The sequence below is a fragment of the Taudactylus pleione genome, unplaced genomic scaffold (assembly GCF_031769625.1).
Source record: "Taudactylus pleione unplaced genomic scaffold, aTauple2 ptg000393l, whole genome shotgun sequence".
Taxonomy (NCBI): domain Eukaryota; kingdom Metazoa; phylum Chordata; class Amphibia; order Anura; family Myobatrachidae; genus Taudactylus; species Taudactylus pleione.
The window spans coordinates 10,340,127-10,356,172 of NW_028284794.1; the positions used below are offsets into that span (position 1 = coordinate 10,340,127).

Below are 16,046 nucleotides of genomic sequence, written 5' to 3' on the forward strand. Positions count from 1 at the left end.
GTTAATAATAGCATAGGAGCAGAAAAACCCACAAATTCTCTGATTTTAGCTGTTTTTATGCTTTTTTTTAAAAAAAATACAGATCCAAAACACAAAACCCAGAACCCAAAACACGGAAGGGTGGTTTTGGCAAAACCAATCCAGATCCAAAACACGAAGAAAGATCCAGATCCAAAACCAAAACACGAAAAGTGGCCGGTGCACACCCCTAATGTATATACACTTATACATATGCCACATAGTTATGTACAAGCTATTGTTCTATGGACCTCATTCAGAGTCTCTCACTAGATGCGATCGCTCGCCCCCAGCATATGCAAATTTGTCAAAGTGACGCCACGGGAAGCGATCGCTCGCCAAGGCATAAGCACACCCACTATGTCTTAGCGAGCGGCCAACGTACGCCCAATCGCACAGGCACAGCCACCCACCAGCGCACGTCATCTCCAGGAAGTGTATTAAAACATTGGTACATCGAGGACAATCGGAAGCGATCACAGCGCTTGTGGTTGCCTTAACTACCGCAAGCACTGCAAGGACTTCAGTGTAAAAAACAGGCATGTGAAGTGTACTATGACGCTGCGTGTTAATTATGCATGCCTCTAAAACGGCGTTGACACACTCAGCCAAGCCTGCGCTTGCACCTCCACTCCCCTGTTATTAGTGTCCTGCCCCTGTTACCACCCACAAACGGCCTCTCCTGTCACTCATTTCACTGGGCTGTCTTTGCTGGGCTAGCGAGCGGCCTGCGATCGCACAGAGTAGTTTGCGCACGTGCAGAACGAAGCGTGCGCCAAACCATCGGACCACTTGCGAGCGCACAGCGCTAGCGAGAGACTCTGAATGAGGTCCTATGTTATCAGACATTGAAATAGAAGCCAATGCTATTTCTTGCAATAGATAGGATGTATGCTTTGCATACAAAACAGTTCATCCCCTACAATAAAAATGGTATAATATTATTATTATTATTATTTGTATTATTATTATAGTTTATTAATAAGGTGCCAAAAACATTTGCAGCATCGTACAGGGGTAAATAAATAATATACAGTATATATATTGCTCTGTTAAATAAAAAAGTGACTTTTAGGTTATGTGGTCCTGTATTACATGAACCGCTAGCAAAACTGTAAGAAAATGACATTCAAGGAAAGAATACAGAATGGTCTGCATTATTCATAATTATCATGGAATGTTTCATCCGTTCCAATTTTCAACCTGCATTACACTTAGTCATCCATAATGTGGCACTGTAACACACACAATCCACAGAATACACTACCAACATTCCTTATGTCATCACCATATTAGGTGTGAAGTGAACAAACGATATTAAAAAGGCTGAAAGTATTAACGTGGATTTAAATCTGTAATACAGGTTTTTAAGAAATTTTGCACTTTAAATGCAATAAAGAATTATAATTTCCATAGTGATTACGCTATCCCAGCTCATTGCTTAAAGTTTGGTGTTTGGGACAAAATGACATAGATTTCATGAAGCTAATGCTGTGGTCTCTTGACTCTTACCCACTGAGCCAATGAACATTTTACATGATAGGTGCAGTTGAAAGATGGGAACAAAAAGAGCCATGAATTTGTTTCCTTCGTCGGGGCCTATAGTGAGAAGCAGAGGAGGTGTGGCCAGTGCTATGTGGGTGTGGTCAGTGTTGTGTGGGTGTGGCCAGTGTCATGTGGGTGTGTACATCCCATACATTATCAGCCCCAATGTCTCCCAAAATATGTAAATGTAGAATAATCAAAGCCAGCTGGGCGAGTGGACCTAATCATGCTGTCTTGAAAATGGGCCTATTTTTCTATGAAGGCCGGAGTTTTAGTCATATCCACCCACATTGTTCATCCAGCACTGACTCTCAATGCTGAATATGCACTTATCATTAAATGAACAACACAATGTAATCATTACACGTTGGCTAGTAGTAATATTTCTTTCTGTACAGGAAGACTCCTAAGATCACAATGGCGATTAATAACACAGCGATGGCAGCTCCCACTCCTCCGTACATAGCTGATTTTAATATGGCCCCCCGACACCTGGAATAAGTGTAGAGGTACAGGTTCGTTCTGGGGCAACTGCGGAGAGAAGAGAAGCATGTTATACCACATATATTACTAATATATCCACCATGACCCCGGCGAGATTGCAACGCAGACACGCAATTATTGCAGGCGCTGTATGAGCTGGCACCACATGACACGCAGTGTTTTGTATAACAGTTTAATGATGGGGTGACTCTATACAACCAAACACAGTGACATGACCCACAGCAATTGGCAGTATTCAAAAAACCGCTGCAAATAAATGTGCTTTAGCTATACGTATTATTTCGGTAGTTTGCCAGTATGGAAGCTATGTGGTAATTTGCATATCTCCACCCACAAATCCTATATTGTAGAGCAAGTTCGGATTTTGCAGGATAATGCTGACACCAATAACTATGGTTCTGTCTAAACTCTATGCCTTAGAAGGTATTGGTCTGTATCTGTAACTGGCGAGATAGATATAACCACTTGTAAGTTGCAGTCACAGTTCTGAATCTTGAATACGCTTTAATTAGATTTAAGCCAATAAAATGTTGGTTCTCTTAAGAATTAATTAATTATTTCTCATTATATTAACACTTATTGATTATCTTTACACATCTATACTTTACACTTCACTATCACCTTTTTTTTCATTTTTCGTGTGATGCCCTGGGGATGGTCCTTGGCTGGATTATTTTGGGGTGCCTTGCGCCTCGGACATGAACCCCTTAATGTTAGGGACGCCGGTATAGAGGAGCCTTGACGCTGGCCTGGCGTTTAATCACATATTTGCAAATGTATGTAACTAATACCTCTGAATTTCTATTATTATGTAAGATTCAAGTATTTTTGTTGATATTGCTGCAGTGTGCTGGGGGGAATCTTCCTTTTTTTCTGCATTTCACTAATGCTGGGCATACACGGCCAGATAAAATGTCTGTCAGACCGAAAGACATTTTATCTGGCAGCCTGCCAGCCGCAGATATCCGCGGCATACACTGTGAGATTTCTCTCACAGTGTATCAGCCCCACATCCGCGCTCCACCCCCGGGGGAGGAGACATTTCCCTATTCCTTCCACACTGTCCGATGCGGCCAACAGTTTACCGGTAAATATTGAATCGGACGGGCATGCTGGACAACCCGGCATGCCTGAGCGAGCAATTTTTAACCCTCGGTCGCCCCCCACACGCTACAATTATCGGGGTGATCCGCCGATATCAGGCGGATCGCCCCGATAATTGTAGCGTGTTTGGCCAGCATAAGAAGTAAGCAGGATGCGGTAGATCCGGATATTCTTTCGGGGCTGTGGGGGATTCCCCGAAAATTCGGGAGCCTCCAGCAACTTCCGGGAGAGCAGGTACAGTAAGTATGTTCTGAATCAAGAGAGTTTGCACTCCGCGCTACACAATTATTAATCACGTTTGCTTTGTACTCACAAGCATTGAGGTCCTGTTTCCTGGATGTAACATGATCCTGCAGTGCAGTTATAATAGTGAGGTGACTCCTGCTGACAGTTAGACACACATACCAGACCCTCATTAGTGACCACCGGGTCAAAGAACTTTAAGTACGTGGACGAGATATTTCTTGCACAGCGCGCTAAAGACAGAAGAGACAGAAGGAGAAATGATTAAACATCACAGAAACATTGAACCTATAGGTGTATAGATATAAGAAATTATCCCTCCCCCCCTGCACATGATGGAAACATAAAATCTCCAATGCTGAGCAACCTGGACTGACTTTCACAGCAACAGGCAGACCAATTACTTTCAGATCAAGAAGCACAAAGGAAGAGGTTAAAAAGTTTTCGAATCGTGTGTAAGTTCTACTGGTGTGCACCGGCCACTTTTTGTGTTTTGTGTTTTGGTTTTGGATCTGGATCTTTCTTCATGTTTTAGATCTGGATTGGTTTTGCCAAAACCACCCTTCCGGGTATTGGTTTCAGTCTTTTAGATCTGTATTTTTTTTGGAAAAAACCCTAAAAATCACAGAATTAGTTTTTTTTTGTTCCTACGCTATTATTAACCTCAATGACATTCATTTACACACATTTCCAGTCTATTCTTAACACCTCACACCTCACAATATTGTTTTTAGGCCAAAAGGTTGCACCGAGGTAGCTGGATGACTATGCTAAGCGACACGAGTGGGCGGCACAAACACGTGGCCCATCTAGGAGTGACACTGCAGTGGCAGACAGGATGGCAGTTTAAAAAACCCAAACAGTACATAATGCAAAGAATAAAAAGAGGTGCAAGATGGAATTGTCCTTGGGCCCTCCCACCCACCCGTATGTTGTATAAACAGGACATGCACACTTTAACAAACCAATCATTTCAGCGCCAGGGTCTGCCACACGACTGTGGCTGAAATGATTGGTTCGTTTGGGCCCCCACAAAACAAGCTGGCAATTAATCTGTCCCTACACAAACAGGCTCTACAGGGGCAAGATGTCGTCCTCATCCTCCTCATCCACCGATTCCTCACCCTCTTCAGTGTTGTGTACATCCTCATCCTCACAGAGTATTAATTTGTACCCACTGGAATCCACCACCGCAGGTCCCTCTGTACGTTCTGGAGGCTGGTCTTCCCGGAAGAATTGATAATTCATTTTGAGGGACATCATCTTCTCCACATTTTGTGGAAGCAACCTCCTATGCCTTTCGCTGACAAGGTTCCCGACTGCACTAAAAACTCATTCGGAGGACACACTGGAGGGGGGGGCAACTTAGGTAAAATAGAGCCAATTTGTATAGGGGCCTCCAAATTGCCTCTTTTTCCTGCCAGTACAGGTTCAGACTGTCTGACATGCCTACTTGGATGCTGTGACCGATGTAATCCTCCACCATTCTTTCAATGGTGACAGTATCATATGCAGTGACAGTAGACATGTCAGAAATTGTTTCCAGGTCCTTCAGTCCGGACCAGATGTCCAAACTTGGTCCTGCCTGCCCTGCATCACCACCAGCGGGTTGCTTAGGATATCCAAGTTGTTTCCTGGCAGCCCCAGTTGCGGGAGGAAATGAAGAAGGAGCTGTTGCCGTGTCACGTTCCGCTCCAGCTGACAGTGTTTTCACCAGCAGGTCTTTGCACCTCTGCAGGCTTGTGTCCACTGGAAGGAGAGACTCCATGTAGGCTTTAAACCTAGGATCGAGCACGATGGCCAAAATGTAGTGGCCAGATTTTATCAGATTGACAACCCTCGAATCCTGGCAAAACGAATGAAGGGCTTCATCCACAAGTCCCACATACTGAGCAGAATCGCTCCATCTTGCCCCTACCCCTACTTATTACACCTTTACATAAGCTACATATGGCAAGACAGTTGCTGTCCGGATTTGGATAGAAATTTTGCCAGACCAAAGAGGTGGAATGTTTGGTCTTCTGCCCAGGACCATGATGGGCTTTTTCATCCCAAAGACAAAAACAGTCTCCCCCGGAGCCTGATTTAAACAAACCACATCACCATCAGAATCCTCCTCGCCAACTTCCTCCTCAGCGCCAGCTACACCAATATCCTCATCCTGTTGTAATTCAACAGTGACATCTTCCATTTGAATATCAGCAAGTGGACTGTGGGTGCTCCTTTCAGCACTTGCAGGGGGCGTGCAAATGGTGGAAAGAGCCACCTCTTCCCATCCAGTGCTGGGAAGGTCAGGCAACCACCACCACACTTGGACTCTCCTTGGGGATTTGTGATATCTTCTTAGAACGCACAATTCTTTGCTGTGCTTTTGCCAGCTTAACTCTTTTAATTTTTCTAGTGGGAGAAGGAGGGCTTCCATCGTCATATGAAGCTGAACCACTAGTCATGAACATGGGCCTTAGCCTTTCCTTGCCACTCTGTGTCGTAAATGGCATATTGGCCAGTTTACATTTCTCCTCAGACAATTTAAATGTGTTTTTTTAGGTCATTTTACTGAGCTTTGGCTTTTTGGATTTTACATGCCCTCTACTACAACATTGGGCATCGGCCTTGGCAGACGACATTGATGGCATTTCATCATCTATGTCATGACTAGTGGCAGCAGCTTCAGCACTAGGAGGAAGTGGTTCTTGATCTTTCCCTATTTTATCCTCCAAATTTTTGGCCTCCATTATTTTTATGGAGTGAATAACCCCTGTAAAAATTATTTGGATTAATTAAATAACCCCTTTTTATTTGGAAACTGGAGTGAATACACAGCGCAGGGCACTGTAGCCCTACACCACACAGGGCAGCCCTGTAAAAATTATATGGACTGAATATACAGCACAGGACAGCACCACTGGACTGAACTGGACTGATACAGCAGAGCAGGTCACCCCCAGACTGATACAGCAGCACAGCACCACTGGACTGGACTGATACAGCAGAGCAGGTCACCCCCAGACTGATACAGCAGAGCAGATCACCACGCCATGCCACTTTCCCACATACACTAGAGAGACACGTCCTCTCACTACCCTCTCCAGGATGGGAGTGAAGATGGCGTGGTGGGAGACGTGAAATGTGTAAAGTTTGGGTCTCGCGAGAATCCAACACCAGGATGATGTTGTTTTGCCCCGTCCTGGGAACCGAGTCTGGCGGGAAAACCCAAGCCGGACTCGGTTCCCGACTCGGATCAGGGGGGGCTCGTGGGGGTTTCGGATTTCGAAAATCTGAACCCGCTCATCCCTAGTAAGTTCTGTCTTGGTTTTGTTTTTTTCTTTGTTTTAGCCCAGGATATTTAGGTCTTTTTGAGGATTTGGGGAAACTGTATGTTTTATTTTAATTATTTATTTTCCTTTAAACAACCCATTCTGTCCTGTAAAACCAGCTAGCACTGAGGCCTATTGTGTAAGAAGGGGCTGGTTCTATTCTTGCTGATGACCAGGTTCAAGAGAAAATCACAGTAGGTAGAACATCCACATTCCAGCAATAATCTAGACCACAGGTTCTCAAATTCAGGGCCTGATTCAGCTTCAGTTCAGATGGAATTGCAAAGCAGCTCGCAAGTGTCTGTGCAGATGTGGTAATGCACAGAAAGCATCATGCCTCTTGCTGCATTACGTATGCGAGCTGCATTGTACAACGCAGTATCGGATACTCTGGGGCACGGCCGGACTTCCCACTATGCATACTAGGTGCTCACCTAGGGCCCGGCAAGACTCAAGGGGCCAGTGTACGGGCCTTTTTGCCTGAAGAATTTACATGATCACAGTGCTCCCAGAGGAGCACTGCGCGAGTACCACATGACATGTCACGCGGTCCCGCCTCCACTCCCAGAGAGCCTCTGGGCAGACTGTATCACTGTGATACAGTTTCCTGTGCAGGCGCGCCGCAGCGCTCAGGAGGGTTCCCGGCGGCGTTGCTGCGAGACCTGTCCCCTGCCGCCAGTCTTCTGCTGTTGCTGTAGGAGCCCCCAAGACCAGGTAAGTCTAAGTGGGGGGCTGTGATGGAGGGGACTATGAGGAGAGGCTGTGATGGAGGGGGCTGTGATGGAGGGGGCTATGAGGAGAGGCTGTGATGGAGGGGGCTATGAGGAGGGCTATGAGGAGGGGCTGTGATGGAGGGGGCTACGAGGAGGGGCTGTGATGGAGGGGGCTATGAGGAGGAGCTGTGATGGAGGGGGCTATGAGGAGGAGCTGTGATGGAGGGGGCTATGAGGAGGGGCTGTGATGGAGGGGGCTGTGATGGAGGGGGCTATGAGGAGGGGCTGTGATGGAGGGGGCTATGAGGAGGGGCTGTGATGGAGGGGGCTATGAGGAGGGGCTGTGATGCAGGGGGCTATGAGGAGAGGCTGTGATGGAGGGGGCTATGAGGAGGGGCTGTGATGGAGGTGGCTATGAGGAGGGGCTGTGATGGAGGGGGCTATGAGGAGGAGCTGTGATGGAGGGGGCTATGAGGAGGGGCTGTGATGGAGGGGGCTGTGATGGAGGGGGCTATGAGGAGGGGCTGTGATGGAGGGGGCTATGAGGAGGTCTATGAGGAGGGGCTGTGATGGAGGGGGCTATGAGGAGGGGCTGTGATGGAGGGGGCTATGAGGAGGGGCTGTGATGGAGGGGGCTATGAGGAGGGGCTGTGATGGAGGGGGCTGTCATGGAGGGGGATTTGAGGAGAGGCTGTGATGAAGGGGGCTATGAGGAGAGGCTGTGATGGACGGGGCTATGAGGAGGGGCTGTGATGGAGGGGGCTATGAGGAGGGGCTGTGATGGAGAGGGCTATGAGGAGGGGCTGTGATGGAGAGGGCTATGAGGAGGGGCTGTGATGGAGGGGGCTATGAGGAGGGGCTGTGATGGAGGGGGCTTAGAGGAGGGGCTGTGATGGAGGGGGCTTAGATGAGGGGCTGTGATGGAGGGGGCTATGAGGAGAGGCAGTGATGGAGGGGGCTATGATGGAGGGGACTATGAGGAGGGGCTATGATGAAGGGGGCTATGAGGAGGGGCTGTGATGGAGGGGGCTATGAGGAGGGGCTATGAGGTGGGCTGTGATGGAGCGGGCTGTGATGGAGCGGGATATGAGGAGAGACAGTGATGAAGGGGGCTATGAGGAAGGGCTGTGATGAGGAGGCTATGAGGAGGGGCTGTGATGAGGGGGCTATGAGGAGGGGCTGTGATGGAGGGGGCTATGAGGAGGGGCTGTGATGGAGGGGGCTATGAGGAGGGGCTGTGATGGAGGGGTCTGTGATGGAGGGGGTTTTGAGGAGAGGCTGTGATGAAGGGGGCTATGAGGAGAGACTGTGATGGAGGGGGCTATGAGGTGGGGCTGTGACGGAGAGGGCTATGGGGAGGGGCTGTGATGGAGGGGGCTATGAGGAGGGGCTGGATGGAGGGGGCTATGAGGAGAGGCTGTGATGGAGGGGGCTAAGAGGAGAGGCTGTGATGGAGGGGGCTAAGATGGAGGGGGCTATGAGGAGGGGCTGTGATGGAGGGGGCTATGAGGAGGGGCTATGAGGAGGGGCTGTGATGGAGGGGGCTGTAATGGAGTGGGCTATGAGGAGGGGGCTATGAGGAGGAGCTGTGATGGAGGGGGCTATGAGGAGGGGCTGGATGGAGGGGGCTAAGAGGAGAGGCTGTGATGGAGGGGGCTAAGAGGAGAGGCTGTGATGGAGGGGGCTAAGATGGAGGGGGCTATGAGGAGGGGCTGTGATGGAGCGGGCTGTGATGGAGGGGGTTTTGAGGAGAGGCTGTGATGAAGGGGGCTATGAGGAGAGGCTGTGATGGAGGGGGTTTTGAGGAGAGGCTGTGATAAAGGGGGCTATGAGGAGAGGCTGTGATGGAGGGGGCTATGAGGAGGGGCTGTGATGGAGAGGGCTATGAGGAGGGGGCTATGAGGAGGGTCTGTGATGGAGGGGGCTATGAGGAGGGGCTGGATGGAGGGGGCTATGAGGAGAGGCTGTGATGGAGGGGGCTAAGAGGAGAGGCTGTGATGGAGGGGGCTAAGATGGAGGGGGCTATGAGGAGGGGCTGTGATGGAGGGGGCTATGAGGAGGGGCTATGAGGAGGGGCTGTGATGGAGGGGGCTGTGATGGAGCGGGATATGAGGAGAGGCTGTGATGTAGGGGGCTATGAGGAGGGGCTGTGATGGAGGGGGCTATGAGGAGGGGCTATGAGGAGGGGCTGTGATGGAGGGGTCTGTGATGGAGGGGGCTATGAGGAGGGGCAGTGACGGAGAGGGCTATGAGGAGGGGGCTATGAGGAGGGGCTGTGATGGAGGGTGCTATAAGGAGGGGCTGGATGGAGGGGGCTATGAGGAGAGGCTGTGATGGAGGGGGCTAAGAGGAGAGGCTGTGATGGAGGGGGATAAGATGGAGGGGGCTATGAGGAGGGGCTGTGATGGAGGGGGCTATGAGGAGGGGCTATGAGGAGTGGCTGTGATGGAAGGGGCTGTAATGGAGCGGGATATGAGGAGAGGCTGTGATGAAGGGGGCTATACGGAGGGGCTGTGATGAGGGGGCTATGAGGAGGGGCTGTGATGGAGGGGGCTGTGATGGAGCGGGATATGAGGAGAGGCTGTGATGTAGGGGGCTATGAGGAGGGGCTGTGATGGAGGGGGCTATGAGGAGGGGCTATGAGGAGGGGCTGTGATGGAGGGGTCTGTGATGGAGGGGGTTTTGAGGGGAGGCTGTGATGAAGGGCGCTATGAGGAGAGGCTGTGATGGAGGGGGCTATGAGGAGGGGCAGTGACGGAGAGGGCTATGAGGAGGGGGCTATGAGGAGGGGCTGTGATGGAGGGTGCTATAAGGAGGGGCTGGATGGAGGGGGCTATGAGGAGAGGCTGTGATGGAGGGGGCTAAGAGGAGAGGCTGTGATGGAGGGGGATAAGATGGAGGGGGCTATGAGGAGGGGCTGTGATGGAGGGGGCTATGAGGAGGGGCTATGAGGAGTGGCTGTGATGGAAGGGGCTGTAATGGAGCAGGATATGAGGAGAGGCTGTGATGAAGGGGGCTATGAGGAGGGGCTGTGATGAGGGGGCTATGAGGAGGGGCTGTGATGGAGGGGGCTATGAGGAGGGGCAGTGATGGTGGGGGCTATGAGGAGGGGCTATGAGGAGGGGCTGTGATGGAGGGGTCTGTGATGGAGGGGGTTTTGAGGGGAGGCTGTGATGAAGGGCGCTATGAGGAGAGGCTGTGATGGAGGGGGCTATGAGGAGGGGCAGTGACGGAGAGGGCTATGAGGAGGGGGCTATGAGGAGGGGCTGTGATGGAGGGGGCTATAAGGAGGGGCTGATGAAGGGGGCTATGAGGAGAGGCTGTGATGGAGGGGGCTAAGAGGAGAGGCTGTGATGGAGGGGGCTAAGAAGGAGGGGGCTATGAGGAGGGGCTGTGATGGAGGGGGCTATGAGGAGGGGCTGTGATGAGGGGGCTATGAGGAGGGGCTGTGATGAGGGGGCTATGAGGAGGGGCTGTGATGGAGGGGGCTATGAGGAGGGGCTGTGATGGAGGGGGCTATGAGGAGGGGCTGTGATGGAGGGGTCTGAGATGGAGGGGGTTTTGAGGAGAGGCTGTGATGAAGGGGGCTGTGAGGAGAGACTGGGATGGAGGGGGCTATGAGGAGGGGCTGTGACGGAGAGGGCTATGGGAGGGGCTGTGATGGATGGGGCTATGAGGAGGGGCTGGATGGAGGGGGCTATGAGGAGAGGCTGTGATGGAGGGGGCTAAGAGGAGAGGCTGTGATGGAGGGGGCTAAGATGGAGGGGGCTATGAGGAGGGGCTGTGATGGAGGGGGCTATGAGGAGGGGCTATGAGGAGGGGCTGTGATGGAGGGGGCTGTAATGGAGTGGGCTATGAGGAGGGGCTGTGATGGAGGGGGCTATGAGGAGGGGCTGTGATGGAGGGGGCTATGAGGAGGGGCTGGATGGAGGGGGCTAAGAGGAGAGGCTGTGATGGAGGGGGCTAAGAGGAGAGGCTGTGATGGAGGGGGCTAAGATGGAGAGGGCTATGAGGAGGGGCTGTGATGGAGAGGGCTATGAGGAGGGGCTGTGATGGAGGGGGCTATGAGGAGGGGCTGTGATGGAGGGGGCTTAGAGGAGGGGCTGTGATGGAGGGGGCTTAGATGAGGGGCTGTGATGGAGGGGGCTATGAGGAGAGGCAGTGATGGAGGGGGCTATGATGGAGGGGACTATGAGGAGGGGCTATGATGAAGGGGGCTATGAGGAGGGGCTGTGATGGAGGGGGCTATGAGGAGGGGCTATGAGGTGGGCTGTGATGGAGCGGGCTGTGATGGAGCGGGATATGAGGAGAGACAGTGATGAAGGGGGCTATGAGGAAGGGCTGTGATGAGGAGGCTATGAGGAGGGGCTGTGATGAGGGGGCTATGAGGAGGGGCTGTGATGGAGGGGGCTATGAGGAGGGGCTGTGATGGAGGGGGCTATGAGGAGGGGCTGTGATGGAGGGGTCTGTGATGGAGGGGGTTTTGAGGAGAGGCTGTGATGAAGGGGGCTATGAGGAGAGACTGTGATGGAGGGGGCTATGAGGTGGGGCTGTGACGGAGAGGGCTATGGGGAGGGGCTGTGATGGAGGGGGCTATGAGGAGGGGCTGGATGGAGGGGGCTATGAGGAGAGGCTGTGATGGAGGGGGCTAAGAGGAGAGGCTGTGATGGAGGGGGCTAAGATGGAGGGGGCTATGAGGAGGGGCTGTGATGGAGGGGGCTATGAGGAGGGGCTATGAGGAGGGGCTGTGATGGAGGGGGCTGTAATGGAGTGGGCTATGAGGAGGGGGCTATGAGGAGGAGCTGTGATGGAGGGGGCTATGAGGAGGGGCTGGATGGAGGGGGCTAAGAGGAGAGGCTGTGATGGAGGGGGCTAAGAGGAGAGGCTGTGATGGAGGGGGCTAAGATGGAGGGGGCTATGAGGAGGGGCTGTGATGGAGCGGGCTGTGATGGAGGGGGTTTTGAGGAGAGGCTGTGATGAAGGGGGCTATGAGGAGAGGCTGTGATGGAGGGGGTTTTGAGGAGAGGCTGTGATGAAGGGGGCTATGAGGAGAGGCTGTGATGGAGGGGGCTATGAGGAGGGGCTGTGATGGAGAGGGCTATGAGGAGGGGGCTATGAGGAGGGTCTGTGATGGAGGGGGCTATGAGGAGGGGCTGGATGGAGGGGGCTATGAGGAGAGGCTGTGATGGAGGGGGCTAAGAGGAGAGGCTGTGATGGAGGGGGCTAAGATGGAGGGGGCTATGAGGAGGGGCTGTGATGGAGGGGGCTATGAGGAGGGGCTATGAGGAGGGGCTGTGATGGAGGGGGCTGTGATGGAGCGGGATATGAGGAGAGGCTGTGATGTAGGGGGCTATGAGGAGGGGCTGTGATGGAGGGGGCTATGAGGAGGGGCTATGAGGAGGGGCTGTGATGGAGGGGTCTGTGATGGAGGGGGCTATGAGGAGGGGCAGTGACGGAGAGGGCTATGAGGAGGGGGCTATGAGGAGGGGCTGTGATGGAGGGTGCTATAAGGAGGGGCTGGATGGAGGGGGCTATGAGGAGAGGCTGTGATGGAGGGGGCTAAGAGGAGAGGCTGTGATGGAGGGGGATAAGATGGAGGGGGCTATGAGGAGGGGCTGTGATGGAGGGGGCTATGAGGAGGGGCTATGAGGAGTGGCTGTGATGGAAGGGGCTGTAATGGAGCGGGATATGAGGAGAGGCTGTGATGAAGGGGGCTATACGGAGGGGCTGTGATGAGGGGGCTATGAGGAGGGGCTGTGATGGAGGGGGCTGTGATGGAGCGGGATATGAGGAGAGGCTGTGATGTAGGGGGCTATGAGGAGGGGCTGTGATGGAGGGGGCTATGAGGAGGGGCTATGAGGAGGGGCTGTGATGGAGGGGTCTGTGATGGAGGGGGTTTTGAGGGGAGGCTGTGATGAAGGGCGCTGTGAGGAGAGGCTGTGATGGAGGGGGCTATGAGGAGGGGCAGTGACGGAGAGGGCTATGAGGAGGGGGCTATGAGGAGGGGCTGTGATGGAGGGTGCTATAAGGAGGGGCTGGATGGAGGGGGCTATGAGGAGAGGCTGTGATGGAGGGGGCTAAGAGGAGAGGCTGTGATGGAGGGGGAAAAGATGGAGGGGGCTATGAGGAGGGGCTGTGATGGAGGGGGCTATGAGGAGGGGCTATGAGGAGTGGCTGTGATGGAAGGGGCTGTAATGGAGCGGGATATGAGGAGAGGCTGTGATGAAGGGGGCTATGAGGAGGGGCTGTGATGAGGGGGCTATGAGGAGGGGCTGTGATGGAGGGGGCTATGAGGAGGGGCAGTGATGGTGGGGGCTATGAGGAGGGGCTATGAGGAGGGGCTGTGATGGAGGGGTCTGTGATGGAGGGGGTTTTGAGGGGAGGCTGTGATGAAGGGCGCTATGAGGAGAGGCTGTGATGGAGGGGGCTATGAGGAGGGGCAGTGACGGAGAGGGCTATGAGGAGGGGGCTATGAGGAGGGGCTGTGATGGAGGGGGCTATAAGGAGGGGCTGATGAAGGGGGCTATGAGGAGAGGCTGTGATGGAGGGGGCTAAGAGGAGAGGCTGTGATGGAGGGGGCTAAGAAGGAGGGGGCTATGAGGAGGGGCTGTGATGGAGGGGGCTATGAGGAGGGGCTGTGATGAGGGGGCTATGAGGAGGGGCTGTGATGAGGGGGCTATGAGGAGGGGCTGTGATGGAGGGGGCTATGAGGAGGGGCTGTGATGGAGGGGGCTATGAGGAGGGGCTGTGATGGAGGGGTCTGAGATGGAGGGGGTTTTGAGGAGAGGCTGTGATGAAGGGGGCTGTGAGGAGAGACTGGGATGGAGGGGGCTATGAGGAGGGGCTGTGATGGAGAGGGCTATGGGAGGGGCTGTGATGGATGGGGCTATGAGGAGGGGCTGGATGGAGGGGGCTATGAGGAGAGGCTGTGATGGAGGGGGCTAAGAGGAGAGGCTGTGATGGAGGGGGCTAAGATGGAGGGGGCTATGAGGAGGGGCTGTGATGGAGGGGGCTATGAGGAGGGGCTATGAGGAGGGGCTGTGATGGAGGGGGCTGTAATGGAGTGGGCTATGAGGAGGGGCTGTGATGGAGGGGGCTATGAGGAGGGGCTGTGATGGAGGGGGCTATGAGGAGGGGCTGGATGGAGGGGGCTAAGAGGAGAGGCTGTGATGGAGGGGGCTAAGAGGAGAGGCTGTGATGGAGGGGGCTAAGATGGAGGGGGCTATGAGGAGGGGCTGTGATGGAGCGGGCTGTGATGGAGGGGGTTTTGAGGAGAGGCTGTGATGAAGGGGGCTATGAGGAGAGGCTGTGATGGAGGGGGTTTTGAGGAGAGGCTGTGATGAAGGGGGCTATGAGGAGAGGCTGTGATGGAGGGGGCTATGAGGAGGGGCTGTGATGGAGAGGGCTATGAGGAGGGGGCTATAAGGAGGGGCTGTGATGGAGGGTATGAGGAGGGGCTGGATGGAGGGGGCTATGAGGAGAGGCTGTGATGGAGGGGGCTAAGAGGAGAGGCTGTGATGGAGGGGGCTAAGATGGAGGGGGCTATGAGGAGGGGCTGTGATTGAGGGGGCTATGAGGAGGGGCTATGAGGAGGGGCTGTGATGGAGGGGGCTGTGATGGAGCGGGATATGAGGAGAGGCTGTGATGAAGGGGGCTATGAGGAGGGGCTGTGATGGAGGGGGCTATGAGGAGGGGCTATGAGGAGGGGCTGTGATGGAGGGGTCTATGATGGAGGGGGTTTTGAGGGGAGGCTGTGATGAAGGGCGCTATGAGGAGAGGCTGTGATGGAGGGGGCTATGAGGAGGGGCTGTGATGGAGGGGGCTATAAGGAGGGGCTGGATGGAGGGGGCTATGAGGAGAGGCTGTGATGGAGGGGGCTAAGAGGAGAGGCTGTGATGGAGGGGGCTAAGATGGAGGGGGCTATGAGGAGGGGCTGTGATGGATGGGGCTATGAGGAGGGGCTATGAGGAGGGGCTGTGATGGAGGGGGCTGTAATGGAGCGGGATATGAGGAGAGGCTGTGATGAAGGGGGCTATGAGGAGGGGCTGTGATGAGGGGGCTATGAGGAGGGGCTGTGATGGAGGGGGCTATGAGGAGGGGCTGTGATTGAGGGGGCTATGAGGAGGGGCTATGATGGAAGCGGCTGTGATGGAGGGGGTTTTGAGGAGAGGCTGTGATGAAGGGGGCTATGAGGAGAGGCTGTGATAGAGGGGGCTATGAGGAGGGGCTGTGATGTAGGAGGCTATGAGGAGGGGCTGTGATGGAGGGGGCTATGAGGAGGGGCTGCGATGGAGGGGGCTATGAGGAGAGGCTGTGATGGAGGGGGCTATGATGGAGGGGACTATGAGGAGGGGTTGTGATGGAGGGGGCTATGAGGAGGGGCTGTGATGGAGGGGGCTATGAGGAGGGGCTGTGATGGAGGGGGCTGTGATGGAGCGGGATATGAGGAGAGGCTGTGATGAAGGGGGCTGTGATGGAGGGGGCTATGAGGAGAAGCTGTGATGGAGGGGGCTATGAGGAGGGGCTGTGATGGAGGGTGCTATGAGGAGGGGCTGTGATGGAGAGGGCTATCAGGAGGGTATGTGATGGAGGGGGCTATGAG

At 53.9% G+C, this 16,046-nt stretch overlaps 1 protein-coding gene across 1 annotated transcript in view; it reads right to left on the reverse strand.

The window, feature by feature from the left end:
* Positions 1-1,934: 1,934 nt before the first annotated feature.
* The window catches only part of LOC148507476 (mucin-17-like), a 45,514-nt gene continuing 31,402 nt past the window's right edge, over positions 1,935-16,046 (reverse strand). The window contains exons 7-8 of the mRNA XM_088446112.1: positions 3,485-3,647; positions 1,935-2,094 (exon numbers count right to left, since the gene is read on the reverse strand). Of these exons, the coding sequence (XP_088302238.1) occupies positions 1,935-2,094; positions 3,485-3,647 (323 nt within the window). The remainder of the gene's footprint in view (positions 2,095-3,484; positions 3,648-16,046) is intronic.